Source organism: Salvia splendens, chromosome 22 (genome assembly GCF_004379255.2).
Source record: "Salvia splendens isolate huo1 chromosome 22, SspV2, whole genome shotgun sequence".
Classification (NCBI taxonomy): Eukaryota; Viridiplantae; Streptophyta; class Magnoliopsida; order Lamiales; family Lamiaceae; genus Salvia; species Salvia splendens.
Genome location: NC_056053.1, coordinates 22000659 through 22013422, shown reverse-complemented (window position 1 = coordinate 22013422; position 12764 = coordinate 22000659). Strand labels below are relative to the sequence as shown.

At 37.4% G+C, this 12764-nt stretch overlaps 1 protein-coding gene across 1 annotated transcript; it reads right to left on the bottom strand.

The window, feature by feature from the left end:
• Positions 1-1749: 1749 nt before the first annotated feature.
• Positions 1750-12325, bottom strand: LOC121787090 (endoribonuclease Dicer homolog 1-like). Its single transcript, XM_042185711.1, has 20 exons — positions 10803-12325; positions 10600-10713; positions 9777-9987; positions 9039-9433; positions 8601-8829; positions 7624-7796; positions 7422-7544; positions 7183-7343; positions 6850-7083; positions 6615-6765; positions 6350-6532; positions 5739-5897; positions 5568-5663; positions 4848-5476; positions 4360-4460; positions 4071-4270; positions 3080-3991; positions 2814-2978; positions 2271-2647; positions 1750-2188 (listed from the first exon to the last, which is right to left on the bottom strand). The coding sequence occupies exons 1-20, from the start codon at positions 11790-11792 to the stop codon at positions 2011-2013; spliced, it is 5781 nt and encodes a 1926-aa protein (XP_042041645.1). The 5' UTR covers positions 11793-12325; the 3' UTR covers positions 1750-2010.
• Between the last annotated feature and the right edge of the window lie 439 nt (positions 12326-12764).

The window sequence follows — 12764 nt, the reverse complement described above, 5'->3', positions numbered from 1 at the left end:
AATGATTTCAATAGTGCCACGTCATCGGCTTCACGATTTGTTCGTGGCCGGAGTTTTTTAGGCAATCATTTTTCATTTAATAATTTTTTCCTTTAATTTTAGGATTTCGACTTTGGTAGTCTATGGGATTTTATATTGTGCGGTTGTTTGTATTGACTCTGTTGTGCGCGTGAGATGCGGCTGACCGTGTTTATGTGCACGAATAAATATTTTACCGAAATTCGAGAATATTTTTTTTATCACTAGTAAAAAAAATCACATTTGCTAACTCAAGAAAACATTTGAAATTTGGATGCAAATCCACAGTCCAAGTATAAATTACTAGTAAAGAAGCTTATTACATCGTATTCTGTGATATAAATTTTTTAATCAATTTTAGATAAATTGATTTCTTGTGGGACAATCCACCTAGTCAAACCTGAAAAAGTAAAAGATCCGCGGATATGTTAGATAAATTGATAAATACGAGAATAATATAATAAGGTACAATATGGTCGAAATTTCGAGTTTTTGATAAACTTGCTATATTCTCGAAGTAGCAATAGTCCGTGTGAGTGTTCATGCTAGCCACTATCCTAATTATACAGTACTATTAATTAAATATTTTTAGATGTATTTGTGGTGAATTCATAATTTTTTAACAAAATGTGAATTTATATCAATTTTAAATATCATTTATGAATTATCAAACTATTCATATATTCTTGATTTTAATCCAACATGACTCAATATAAACAATAAATAAATAAATTTGATTTAGTATAATATAATGTTATTTCGCTACCTAAAACGTGACGACTAGTAAGTCAACAAGCTATGTACAGCCAAAATCATGATTGGGTGCAAAAAAAAAAACAATAGTTAAGTTACAAAATTAGGACAAAACAATAATTCAATGATTTATTTTTAAAGCTATTATGCAAAACAAAAAACTGACTAAAGTTTAGAAATATACAGCCAAATGTTGCATGTATTAGGTGCTTTCAATTCCAAATAACCTATCCCTCCATCCATAATTAAATGACTCATATTTGACATACACATGTTTTGAAAATTATTTAACTTTATGTAGTAAAGTAGCCAGAAAAATTAGTGGAATGTGAGACGCTTTTATATATTGATTTTATAATAAAATATGAATAAAATAAGTTAGTGGAATGCATGATCCATTTATCAATAAAGTCAAAGTGAAATGTGACATTTATTAGCAGACAGAAGAAAAAGGAAAAATGAGACATTTAATGACGGACGGATGGAATATTTAAAAATGTAAAATAATGAGTAGTTCAGTAATTTACCAGCAAATTTAAAGCAGGCAAAATAAAAATGACTAAAGTTTAGGTTTATAGAGCCAAATGTCGCCTGGAATCTCCCAAATAATTATTTGTAAAAAAAATGTACTATAGTCCATGGAGATGACCAATGCAAAATTGTGAGAAATACTGGATGATCGTGGACCCCCAGAAACCACATAAAAAAATATTTAACGTGACCCAAGCCACAGCATGAAGTCATCAACAAACATCTGATTTTTTTTATTTTTAGGTGAAACATCTAATTTTAACATTAATTACAACTATTTTCATTACAAATCAGAAGAGAGGTTTTCATCTTCTATTCTAACATCACTAGCACATAAATGTGTACATTACTCATTCAGTACACACATTTTGTGTTAGTAATGTTAGAACAGAGAATAAAAAACTAGACCAACACAAGTTCATATTTATAGTAAAGAACAAATCCAGCTAAAGAAATAACAAAAGAAAATAATATAATGATCTCAAAATGAAAATATTCAGCAATTAATCAATGGAGGCGAAACAAAATATATGAAATTTCTATGTTTATATCCTCTCCTCGTCATATCAACATTCCAGCCGGAGTTTCTCTTACCTCTCATAGTCGAAATAAGCAGCAGAAATAATGATTAAAATACATTGCTGCCACCGCCGAAATAAATGATAATTTCAAGTTCTCTAATATACCGTTGAGCGTGTAAAAGAATCGTTATGCGTACCATTTGTTCAGAAGTTCCAAGAGAAGAACTGCAGCTGAGTCCTTCGCCTTCTTGACACTTGGCATCGGATCACCAATGCATTCATCGGTCCATCCTTTATCAGAAGTATTAACGCGTACAGAAAATGTAAATCTTTTTGCGTGTGCAGGACCACCCTCGTTTATACACCTACAGAAGAGAAATTAGGTTTAGGCACTTTCTCTTAATGTGAGCTGTTAAAGAAGTTCGGACTTGTAGTGAGATGTTTTACTTGTATAGAGGCATCGGCCAATTTCTGCGTAAACAGATATCATTCAGGGTCTGTCTTGTAAAAGTCTGGATCCCATTTTTCTTCTCTTGACCATCGTCATCCTCTGCGCTCTTTATGGCATCGGCCATCTCCTTCTCCTTTAGTGCCTCGAGAGCATTTCGAGCAGCTAATTTTTGTGCCATTTTCTTTTGGGGATTGTGAGCGACCCCAACCTGAATACCATCAACGTATACTTCCACAGTAGCCAGGTTCCCATTTCGGGTGGCTTTATATTCGAGACCTTCAGCTTGTTGTTGGCATCTTTCTTGTAATTCTCGAACAGGATGCATGGGGAGCGTTTCTGGGGTAACCATTGGGTCCAACAAGGGTTGAAAAACCTATTCATCAATCCAAGAGATTTCAAGTTCAATAGGCAACATTCGAAACAGATTGTTGCTACACTTTTACTCAGTGGTTCAATATGGAAATCTCAAATCTTATGAAGAAGCTTAGAGCTCCAGAAAAGGCGTTCTACATGAGATGCGAGAAAATAAAGAATCAGACCTTCCAGACGAGTGCAGTGTTACATCCAGCGTCAAGAAAGATAGCCCCAGCAATCGATTCTACAATGTCACCGAGAACTTTAGGAGCTTTGCAGTCCCCTAAGCCAAAAGAGTTAAACCCGGGTTTTGAAAGTTCAACCTGGACCTCTTTCACAAAATCTCGAATCTGAAAATGCAACAAAATAAAGACAATGGATGTTTAGAAGATTATACAATGTGCATAACTTAAACCAGTAAGTCAACAGCTGAAAACGAAACAGTAAGTGCCTGTTTTTCAAGTGCACTTGATCCATGACGGAGATGTAAGTGAAGGTTATGTTTAACAGCCACACGAGCGAAATTCTCATTATTCACAGCAGCGGCTCGCAAATCTGTGAGGCGTCCAGGAGGTAAATCTGTGTATGTGAAGAATAGATGCCTTGTGATTAGGTGATCCAGCACTGCATCACCAACAAATTCTAATCGTTGATAACAAGATACTCCCGAAGATGGACGTGATGCATGGGTTATAGCTTCTACCAACAAGCCCTTATCACTGAATTGCATACTCAAGGCCTTTCCAAGTGCATCAAAATCAACAGTTCTCAGTATATTTTCGGGAACGGAACTCGGCATAACTGAGTAATTTATCTCTTTCAAATGAAAATCTATATCAATTCCAGTCCATCTCATAAGGTGGTTGGCCGCATGCTTTCCACCTTCGACGTAATATACACCAATAAGCGCTTCCACAACATCTGCCAGTGTTTTTCCAGACAGCACACGATATGAGCTAGAGTCACTCTCAAGTTCTCCATCTTCCATTTCATCTTCATATTCATCATCATGCTTTCTCCTGAAACTACCATCAGAATTAACTTCTTGATCAAAAAATGATGATGAGTCTTCCTTGGTGTCTTCATCAAAAACAGGGAGCACTCCAGGTGCAGCCCATCTAGATGGAGCAAAGCGATCTGCCTGGATGTACGACTGAAGCCCTTTCACCAGTGCATACTGATAAAGTACAATGTTGCTTACCATTTGTTGCCTCATTCTAGTAAGCTGACCTTCGTGTTTCTGAGGATATTTTAAAAAAAGAAATCTACTAACTACCCATTTTAAATAAGCATCTCCCAATAGCTCTGCTCGTTCATAGCAGAACGTCTCTTGACATGATGCTGCGGTCAAAGCCTCCAGGATCTGAAAACAGAAGGCAAAAACATCAGCTATAATGCTAAAGAATGATAAAAGATGGAGTATTCATTATGATGGATAGAACCTTTATCGCGGGAACAGGATAATTAATAATATCCTTAAGCTGTACTGCAAGCAGCATGCTCTCAATCCTTCTCATAATTGATGGCAATCTTTGAGCACCCCTAACTAGCGATCCAGGAAGTGGATGCACAAAACAAAGCTCAGGAGGGAGAAAAACATAATATATCTTCTCATGGATATCTTCAGAATGACCCTCAGGACCTAAAACACAAAGTTCAGTGTTTCATCAGATATAATAACAGAATGATCAGCCTAACAAGACATACTCAAATTTAATTCAAAGAGCATACCCTCTAAGTGTTCAAATCGTGGAGATAAAAGATTCTTGCAATAGGAAACACCACGGGCTCTTACTAAAGGTTGCTGCTTATATGTCAAATCTACTCCGTACCTACAATTTGATTGGTGTTAATAACCAAGCACACCATATTGCAAGTGCAGAAGAGAAGCTATACGAACCATCCTAGAATTCTAATAGTTGATGAGAATATATCAAAAAACAAGCCCAGAGACTCTCTACTTATAACTATTTAAAGTATTACATAATAGCTAGTATTTTTTAAAAAATATGCTGGTAAGAAACAAAATCCGCAGGATATATAGAACCTTCAGCAGTAGAAATACACTACATAACATGAAGCAAGTTTATTCTCCTCTTATTGGCAAAAGAATCCCTTCTTCTCTCAACCCAACCAATCCCACCAGAATGACACCCATGAGAATTAGCATCGACGGAAAAATGTATTTAGACAAATTTACAACGGGCAAGAGGACATACTTTTGCTTATAATAATCAGCATAAGAACTGTACTCCAGAGGACCAAGGTAGCCTTCTTTCCTTGGAAATGAGTTCTCTGCAGTCATATCATAGCGTACAGAATCCACATAGAACCTCTTTCCAGAGTGAGCAGCAGTCACAATTTTTCCAACCAGATCTTCTGCTTTTATATAGGAATCCGCCATCATCAACTTGCCTTCTCCTAAATCAACTTGGTGTGGCAAATCAGTATCATTTCTTTTAGGTGCTAACCCAGATGCTTTTACCACGTCAAACTGGGCAACAGCTCCTCTAATACCATAAGTAGGATGGCATTTCTGCTCAAATGCCATGCTGTTTCTTAATTTTCCAAATCCATATTCCCTCCTATCCCCACCTAGAGTTCGTTCATTGGTGCCTAGGTAAACATCTGGCCTAGCTCTCTGAAGGGGATTGTTCCAGGCTTCAGTCTTTGTAACAGTCTGAATTAGATCCCAGTCAATCTCATTCACTGCATCTTCAGATCTACTTCCAGTCAAGGGTACAAATAAATATGCCTTTGCTGTGTCCCACGGGGTATTTGAGGGATCAACATCCACATCCAATACAATGCTCATCAATCGTACATGAAAGCTCTTGAGCGATTCCAGCTACATAGAACAAAGATCAATCTTCTTGACAAGCTCTACTTTCATAAACACATGACAAACAATTCAAATTGAAATGAAATGATAAATGCACCTGAGTTTCTCTGATATCTATTAGCCCTTTATAATCAAGAGATGCTTTTGTTACTAAAGACCGAGCTATAAATAAATCCATTGACATTGATAGTACCTGTAAGTGTGAGCAAGAATGCTAAGAACCTTGTTTAGAAGCTCAACAAAGATTTTGAAAAGGAAAGTAAAATACCTCTGAATCTAATTCATTGCCAAACAATATTGCAAAGTCAGAAACCAGAGTTAAGAGTGGATCTTTGGAGAAGCCAACATTTTCACATTTGACAGAATACATGTAAAGATGAAACAACTTGGAGTCGTCACAGCTCCTCCCTGACAATACCCATTCTCCCTGCAGAGAAAAATGGTGAAAATGTGCTTGTAAGATCCTAGCTAATAGTCGAGCATAAGTTGCAAAAATAAGCACATAATACATTATTTATAGTTTTATATAAAAAAATTTGGAGCCGCAACTACAAATAACCTCCAGGTTTATGCCAATACCCTATGTGGACTCTTCCGTTATTCGGTAGGAAGACTACAAATCGTATTTCACAAATGGAATTTTTCCATTACACAGGGTTTTACATTAATTTTGCTCAAGTAAGTAAGTAAAGGATAGCCAAAGGTATCGAGGTGGGATTCGCATTTAGCCAGAAGGGAAAAGTATTACCAATATTAGTCAACTTTGACCATAATAAGACACAGAAAGTGCGTATAAAGTTCACACGACTCGTGAATTCACATTATGTTTCAAAACATAAGGCAGTTGGATGTAACAGAAAGAAAGATCAAGGAACTAACCTTGAGAATGTCAGCTACATCTTCAGGGTAAAATTCTCTATGCCTAGCAGTACCAGGAAGAGGATCCCCATCATCATTTTGATCAATTTTATCGGCTTCTCCCTTCATTCCCTTGTCTGGCAATAGCATATCAGTGAATGCTCCCATCTCATGGAGTTTCTTGCAAGCAGCCAAACAAACAGCCTACAAATTTTGCAATCTATGATTCAAATATTTCTCATACACTTAGACAAATTTATAAATGATAGTGACGCATGAAAGATGCCTGCTGTGCAAGACGCATTGATTTGCATGGAGGTCCCTCCAGTTTCTCAAATGGTGCATTACAGGGAAGCTGGAGCTTGCAAGAGTACTCAGTAGGGCTTCCAGATTTTTCATGGCGCTCCATAATAAACTCTGGATGGAGAATTGAATACCTGCATTAAAGAAAACGGTTAAAGAGAAGATTTTTAAGAAGCAACTGGTAGAAAAGGAGAAAACAATGAACGAGAGAGACAGACCTGTCACTGGGTAGCTGAGAGCAGTAGAAATGGATGAGCCCTACTGCAGAATTTAAGCTCACAACAGCACCAGTGGACTCCACTTGGTACACTGAACCAGCTATATCTTCAGCAGAATTTATGCTGCTGTTATCCTTGAGATGACTGATATCAGTTCTCTCAATGGCTTCTCTGCGCAAGGTCTCCTCACTATTCCTAGCATTCTTTAGAAAGGCCATATGGGACAGATTTCCCCTACAAATGGATCGGTAACATAAACTAAGCAATTTAAAGTACCTCTTAAAGTGTGACAGCAGGCACTAAAATCACATATCAAGTTATCAACCATGTTACCTCTCAACCATCAAGATGTAGTCAGAACCAGGTTTTCTGGCACGGCCTCTAGATTGAATATATGCCAATACAGTTTTGGCAAGATCAAAGCGAATGACAACATTGCACTGCCGAATATCAAGTCCCTCCTCAGCAACACTAGTGGCAACTAAAACAGTTACCTGGATAAAATTCACATCGCAAACAATTTAATGAGATAAGGTTAAGGCATCTGGGGGGATCACATTAGTCCAACATACCCGTCCATCTCTGAATCGGGCAATAGTATCTTGCATCTGGCTGGTTCGCATTTCTTGACTGTTGTTATGCCCAATCAAACTTGCAGATTTGACAAAACTCAATGATGGGAGCTCTGCAAAAACCTACATGCACAAACACACTAACGATTAAGTGAAGACAACAGCATGCAAAACGAAAGTGGTGAGTTCTGCACTTGGTTACCTTAGGAAGAACCAAGGCGGTCACAACACGTTCGACAAAGATTATAGCACGGAAATCATCTGTATGCTGATACTTGAGAAGTATTTTGATCAATGACTGCACTTTTGGAGTCACTTTTCCATCGGCAACAGCAGCTCCAATAATCACATCAACATGCTCTCCACCAGAGACAACTAGGATTAACACATACAAGACTTTATATCCAACAAACGTTCAGGAGAGCAATAGGATATAAGCAACATATGAATAAAAATAATAGTATATACTCTGCTTCTGATGGTACATTAGCACCATCAAGCTTGAGAAAACAAGCAAATCAAACCGAGTGTTGCTTGACATGTACATTTCATGAATAATTCTTAGCTCAAAGATTTCATATGCTGCACAGTATAGAGACAAAGCACTGTTATCTTGATCTGACTAATTATTGATGTCCTACTGTCCTAGAAATTAACAAATAGCAGCCATTGTTTACTAGTCATTTAACTTATATAGCATTCATTCTGCGAGAAGACTAGATACCCTCAAAGAAAATATCTTGTTTGATTTACTCTATATATGGACAAGCAATATTAGAAAGCCTCAAGTAGGACTACTAACTAAATCTTCACAGCTGACCATATTGATTACTTAGACAAAGAAGACTAACAAGAAACGACATTAACCAACTAGGGAAGGTTACAAAGGCAAGCATGTAAAAATTTTATTTCAACATAACACTGTTATCAAAAATGCAAGTAAGCAAATAATAAATATGAATGATAAAGGCTGTCAATGGATAAGTATAACTCTAAGCAACAATCTTGCAGTCAGATCTGGACTTAGTTGAGACTCAGAGATCAAGTACTATATATCTTGTACCCCATACATGATTGTAAGTGCCATTTCTTTTTGCAATATTATGCTTGATAATGTGAATCATCAATGAGTGAGACAAATAATGATACTTTGTACTACCACGAAGTAGAAGCACTTACCACTATTGTTGGTAAGTTCTCCTTCCTCTAGTTCTTCTGGTGCATTCTCATCTGCAGTGCCATTATTTGTTTCAGTCTCTCTAGCATCACTCTCCAAAATAGCTCCTTCAGACAATTGACATTGTAAAAGAGAAACAACTTTGTCCAGATACAATTCCTGGAACTTGACATCGAGCTGATAATTCGCCCTCTCGTCATTCTGCAAAGCAGTTAAAAATCCTTGTGCAACCTGTAAAAGGGGCAAGCATCACTAATATATATACATATATTGCAGAATTCATTCATTTAATGCAGCACATCGAGTGGACAATGGAAGTTCAAACAGTTAGTGTATTGGTCTAATGGACTCATTTGGAACTAAAAGTCACAAAAAAATTTATTGGAACCAAATGTATGTCTAAACTTGTGACATATAAATCAGAAATGTTGTAATCTCACCTTGTAAGCACACCACTGTCCAAGTTCACCTAGTGCATAGTTGATGGCCCTCAACTTCTGTATTAAATTAGCAGCACCATCACTTTCAGTCCTTTCAGAGACACCATAAACTTGGCGCAGCTCTTCCTTAGCTCCAGCATCCCTGGCTCCCATAAACTGCCATTTACTTCTTCTGGAGCTTGAACGAGCAGCTTCTTCGACAGTCTGTTCCATTTGTTTTATTTGCTCATGGAGTGACCACAAACTGGCAGCCTTATCATACTCCACTACCACTTCTGAAGGCATTGGCACATGTTTTGCCAACTCCTCACGGTCCTTAATAGTACAAACCACAGAATCTAGCTTACTTTCTAGATTCCGAATCTTTACTGCACAGTCAACTTGACTAGAAACACCTGAATTACACATAATTAGTTTAGGGTTCAACAAAAAAAAACCGAAATACTGAAGCAATTGGCCCATGATTCCCAACTGATAATAAATACATGTATGTATCAAGCTATTTTGAGTTTTTATTCATATTATAAAGCCGAAAGTTCCTCGAAAACCAAATCTTGAGAAAATGGTAATAATTTTATAAAAATAAAGATCAAAATGGCCCCCCAGGGACCTGCATAAGACTGCCTGACACTGAACAAGGCTGACTAGACCAGTCCTGGAAGCTCCACCTAGGACAATTTCTGCTGTCCACAGTAGTAGATAATTAACATAATCAATCATAACACACTAGAAAATTACCCTTCAAGTTTACAGGAGATGCAGTCATCCCAAAAACTGATGGCCTCTTCTCCTTTTGTGTTGTATGATAGAACTCTGACATCACCAAAGAGTAAGGATGTTTCTTCACAGCATGATGACACTCATCCAAAATAAGGAGATTGATGGCTTCCATTTTCACTATACTATGTCTCAGAATGTTCAGAAGAATTTGAGCCGTCATCACTAACACCTGTGTTGAGCAACAGTACACGTGAAAACAGTTGAGATTGTCCTCCTTTCCAAAGTATTTAACAATTAACATGCATGTCTTATAGTAGTATCAAACATGAGGAAGGCTCTGAAAGCTTTGTGTGTTGTCCTAACACGACAGGGTGAGTTATAGGTTTTCTAAAATTTTACTATTCCTTTCTAAACAAATAGACCTACTCAGCAATGAAGAAATGGTGCCCCAAAACAATTGACAACGTTTGAAAATGAAGTTAACAAGGTTTATGGAGAACAAATCAATAGTCAGAGGTGTGGCATAATCCTGAATACTGCAACACAAGGATCAGAAAGCTATTTGTAGAATACGTGAGTCTTATATTATAGTAGTCTTTCCCAAGTAGCTCTTTCTTCGTTAAGTATTATTCATCTACCATATTCAGCTCAACTGTAATGAAACGAGGAGTCTATAACATTCTAAATTTAAATGAGCCTCTCACAACATAGTCTACACCTTCCAGATTTCTAATAATATTTTACAAGCACATTTGGAATAACTTCATAAGGAAGAGTCTTGAAATGACTATTATCACAACTTGTTCAAGTTACATTAGAATAGTTGTTTGACTCAAAATACCTGTTTGCTTTCAAATTCACGCAGCCATCTTCTTGCATCCCAGAAATCTTGACCCATTTCACCACAGTAATGGCCAACTAGAAAACCTGTACGCTCACGGATTACCTCTGCTTGCTGCATTTTAATCAAACAAAGACTTAATCTGTGTGGAAATTAACAATGAAAATAGCTTACATTCTCGAATATTGTCCATAAGATTATACCTGATAAACAAGAGGTACTTTAGGCACCAAAAAAACAGCTAGCATTTTCTTATTTTGTTTTTGCAATTCAGTACTGATGCTTTTCATAAGGAGAACAGCAATCAGTGTTTTTCCTGCACCTGTTTCAAGGAAGGCAATTGTATTTCTCTTCTTTGCCTGGTCCAGAACATCCAACTGGTATTGGCGAGCTTGCTCCTCAGGAGGTTTTTCAGTCGGCTGCTCTGGTTTTGTCTCTTCTGAACACCCTGAATATTTGTTGTTTTTCTGAGCATTTGCTTTCACATCTCTATTTTTACATGCTTCCCAAGAACCAGTTCGGAAAACCAGTTCATTAGTTACTTTTTCCCTCTCCCAGTAACCCCTTGCTTCCCTGTGGTCTCTGTCCTTCCAGTTACCTGCACCATGGCGTTCTTTTCTCCTGACTTGGTCTCTCGGCTGCCCATCACTTTCCATATCATCCCAACCACGTTGTCTCTTCCTTCTGGGAGCCCTATCCCGAACTTTCCTCTCCATTGGATCCCTTCCACGAACTTTTTTGTCACGTCTTTGCTCAGAACCATTAACTTCATGAGACCTTTTACCAAGGTTAGTTTTGTCATTCTTTGAGCTGTTGCTACTGACCACCAGACTTTGTCCATTGCCATTATTAACAGCATTCTTAGACAGTGATCGTTGATCCTGCACAGACACTTGCGGGGCAGGGGAAATATGAGTTCCATTGGTAATACCATTCATGGGAGTATGATTAACCATGTCCGTGCCACCATTCTTTATGCTATCCAGAATCTGATCAATTCCCCCAAAAAAACCAGGATCCGTGCAGCCTCCAGAGTGTGGTTCAGGGCCAGGAACTGAATTGGTTGTACCAGGTCCAAAATCAACAAAGTAATCATCACACGACACATCCTCACATGCATCTAACCAGTACGAAGGTCTGCCATCGGCAACAAGATTACGAGCATTAGCCGGACTCCCAGCCTCCTCTCCCATTCCTCCACCAAACTGCTTACAACTTACTAAATAATCAACTATAACCAATACAAAAGTAAGTGTCACTGCTTGATTACCCTAATTCCTCTTTTGTTAGTATACGAAATACAGCACACAATTGTCACGAAAAAGCCCTTTAGCTACTAAATCAAACACTAATAAACACAGGCACAGCAATTAAACAGTATAAACGACTTAAATTTAAAAAGAAGGCATGGAGAACCCTAGTCCAAAGCAGTAACAAGCAACAACTCCGAGGTTCCGTGGGAAGTAAAGGGCGGCGAGAGGGTTTTAGAAAGAGAAAGAGCGAGTTAGAGAGAGGGGAGAAAGCAGATAAGCGTGAAATAGACCGTATGAAGCACGCGAAGAGAGCAAGTAGGCAGCAAAGGAGATTGTGTGATTCGAAGATTCCTTCCACCACCGGTCTATCTTACGCCACTCTGCTATCTCTTCTCTTCTCATCTCTTCTCTTCTCCTCTTCCATCCAACAGCTCAAATCCCTAATTCTCTTCACGCCCCTCATTCCGAATTTGTTCCGACAATAAATATTCGTATTTATTATACTAGGGTTGACCCACTTTCAGAAATTTCCTCCTTTTGATCAACTTTTTATATTTTTTATCAATTTTTTAAATTATGCATGGTTAGTAGGATTGAGCTTTCATTATCAGATATCGATTTTGGTTTATCGAAATCTTCACTTCTAATTTGATATTAATTACTAGTATTTAAGAAAAAAATTGGTACTATTAATTATGACTAATTAGTTATAACTAATAAAATCAATTGAAAGATTTGACAACACCCACCAATAATGAATATGGTAGGTAAAACATGTTAGTAGTAGTAACAAAGATATTACAACATTTTTTCAAGAACAAAAGGTAAAAATTTGAAACTCATGCATCAAACATTCATGTTGATAAAATTATATAAACACCAAAACATTAACACATTCTAATATAATGTACT

What these genes read in the sequence shown, in the direction of transcription:
- LOC121787090 (XM_042185711.1), bottom strand. Translation starts at nt 11,792, where the DNA reads ATGGGAGAGGAGGCTGGGAGTCCGGCTAATGCTCGTAATCTTGTTGCC. An exon ending in GACAGTGGTGTGCTTACAAG is followed by an intron (nt 8,830 to 9,038) that starts GTGAGATTACAA and finishes CCCCTTTTACAG; the next exon opens with GTTGCACAAGGATTTTTAAC. An exon ending in ATGTAGCTGACATTCTCAAG is followed by an intron (nt 5,898 to 6,349) that starts GTTAGTTCCTTG and finishes TTTTCTCTGCAG; the next exon opens with GGAGAATGGGTATTGTCAGG.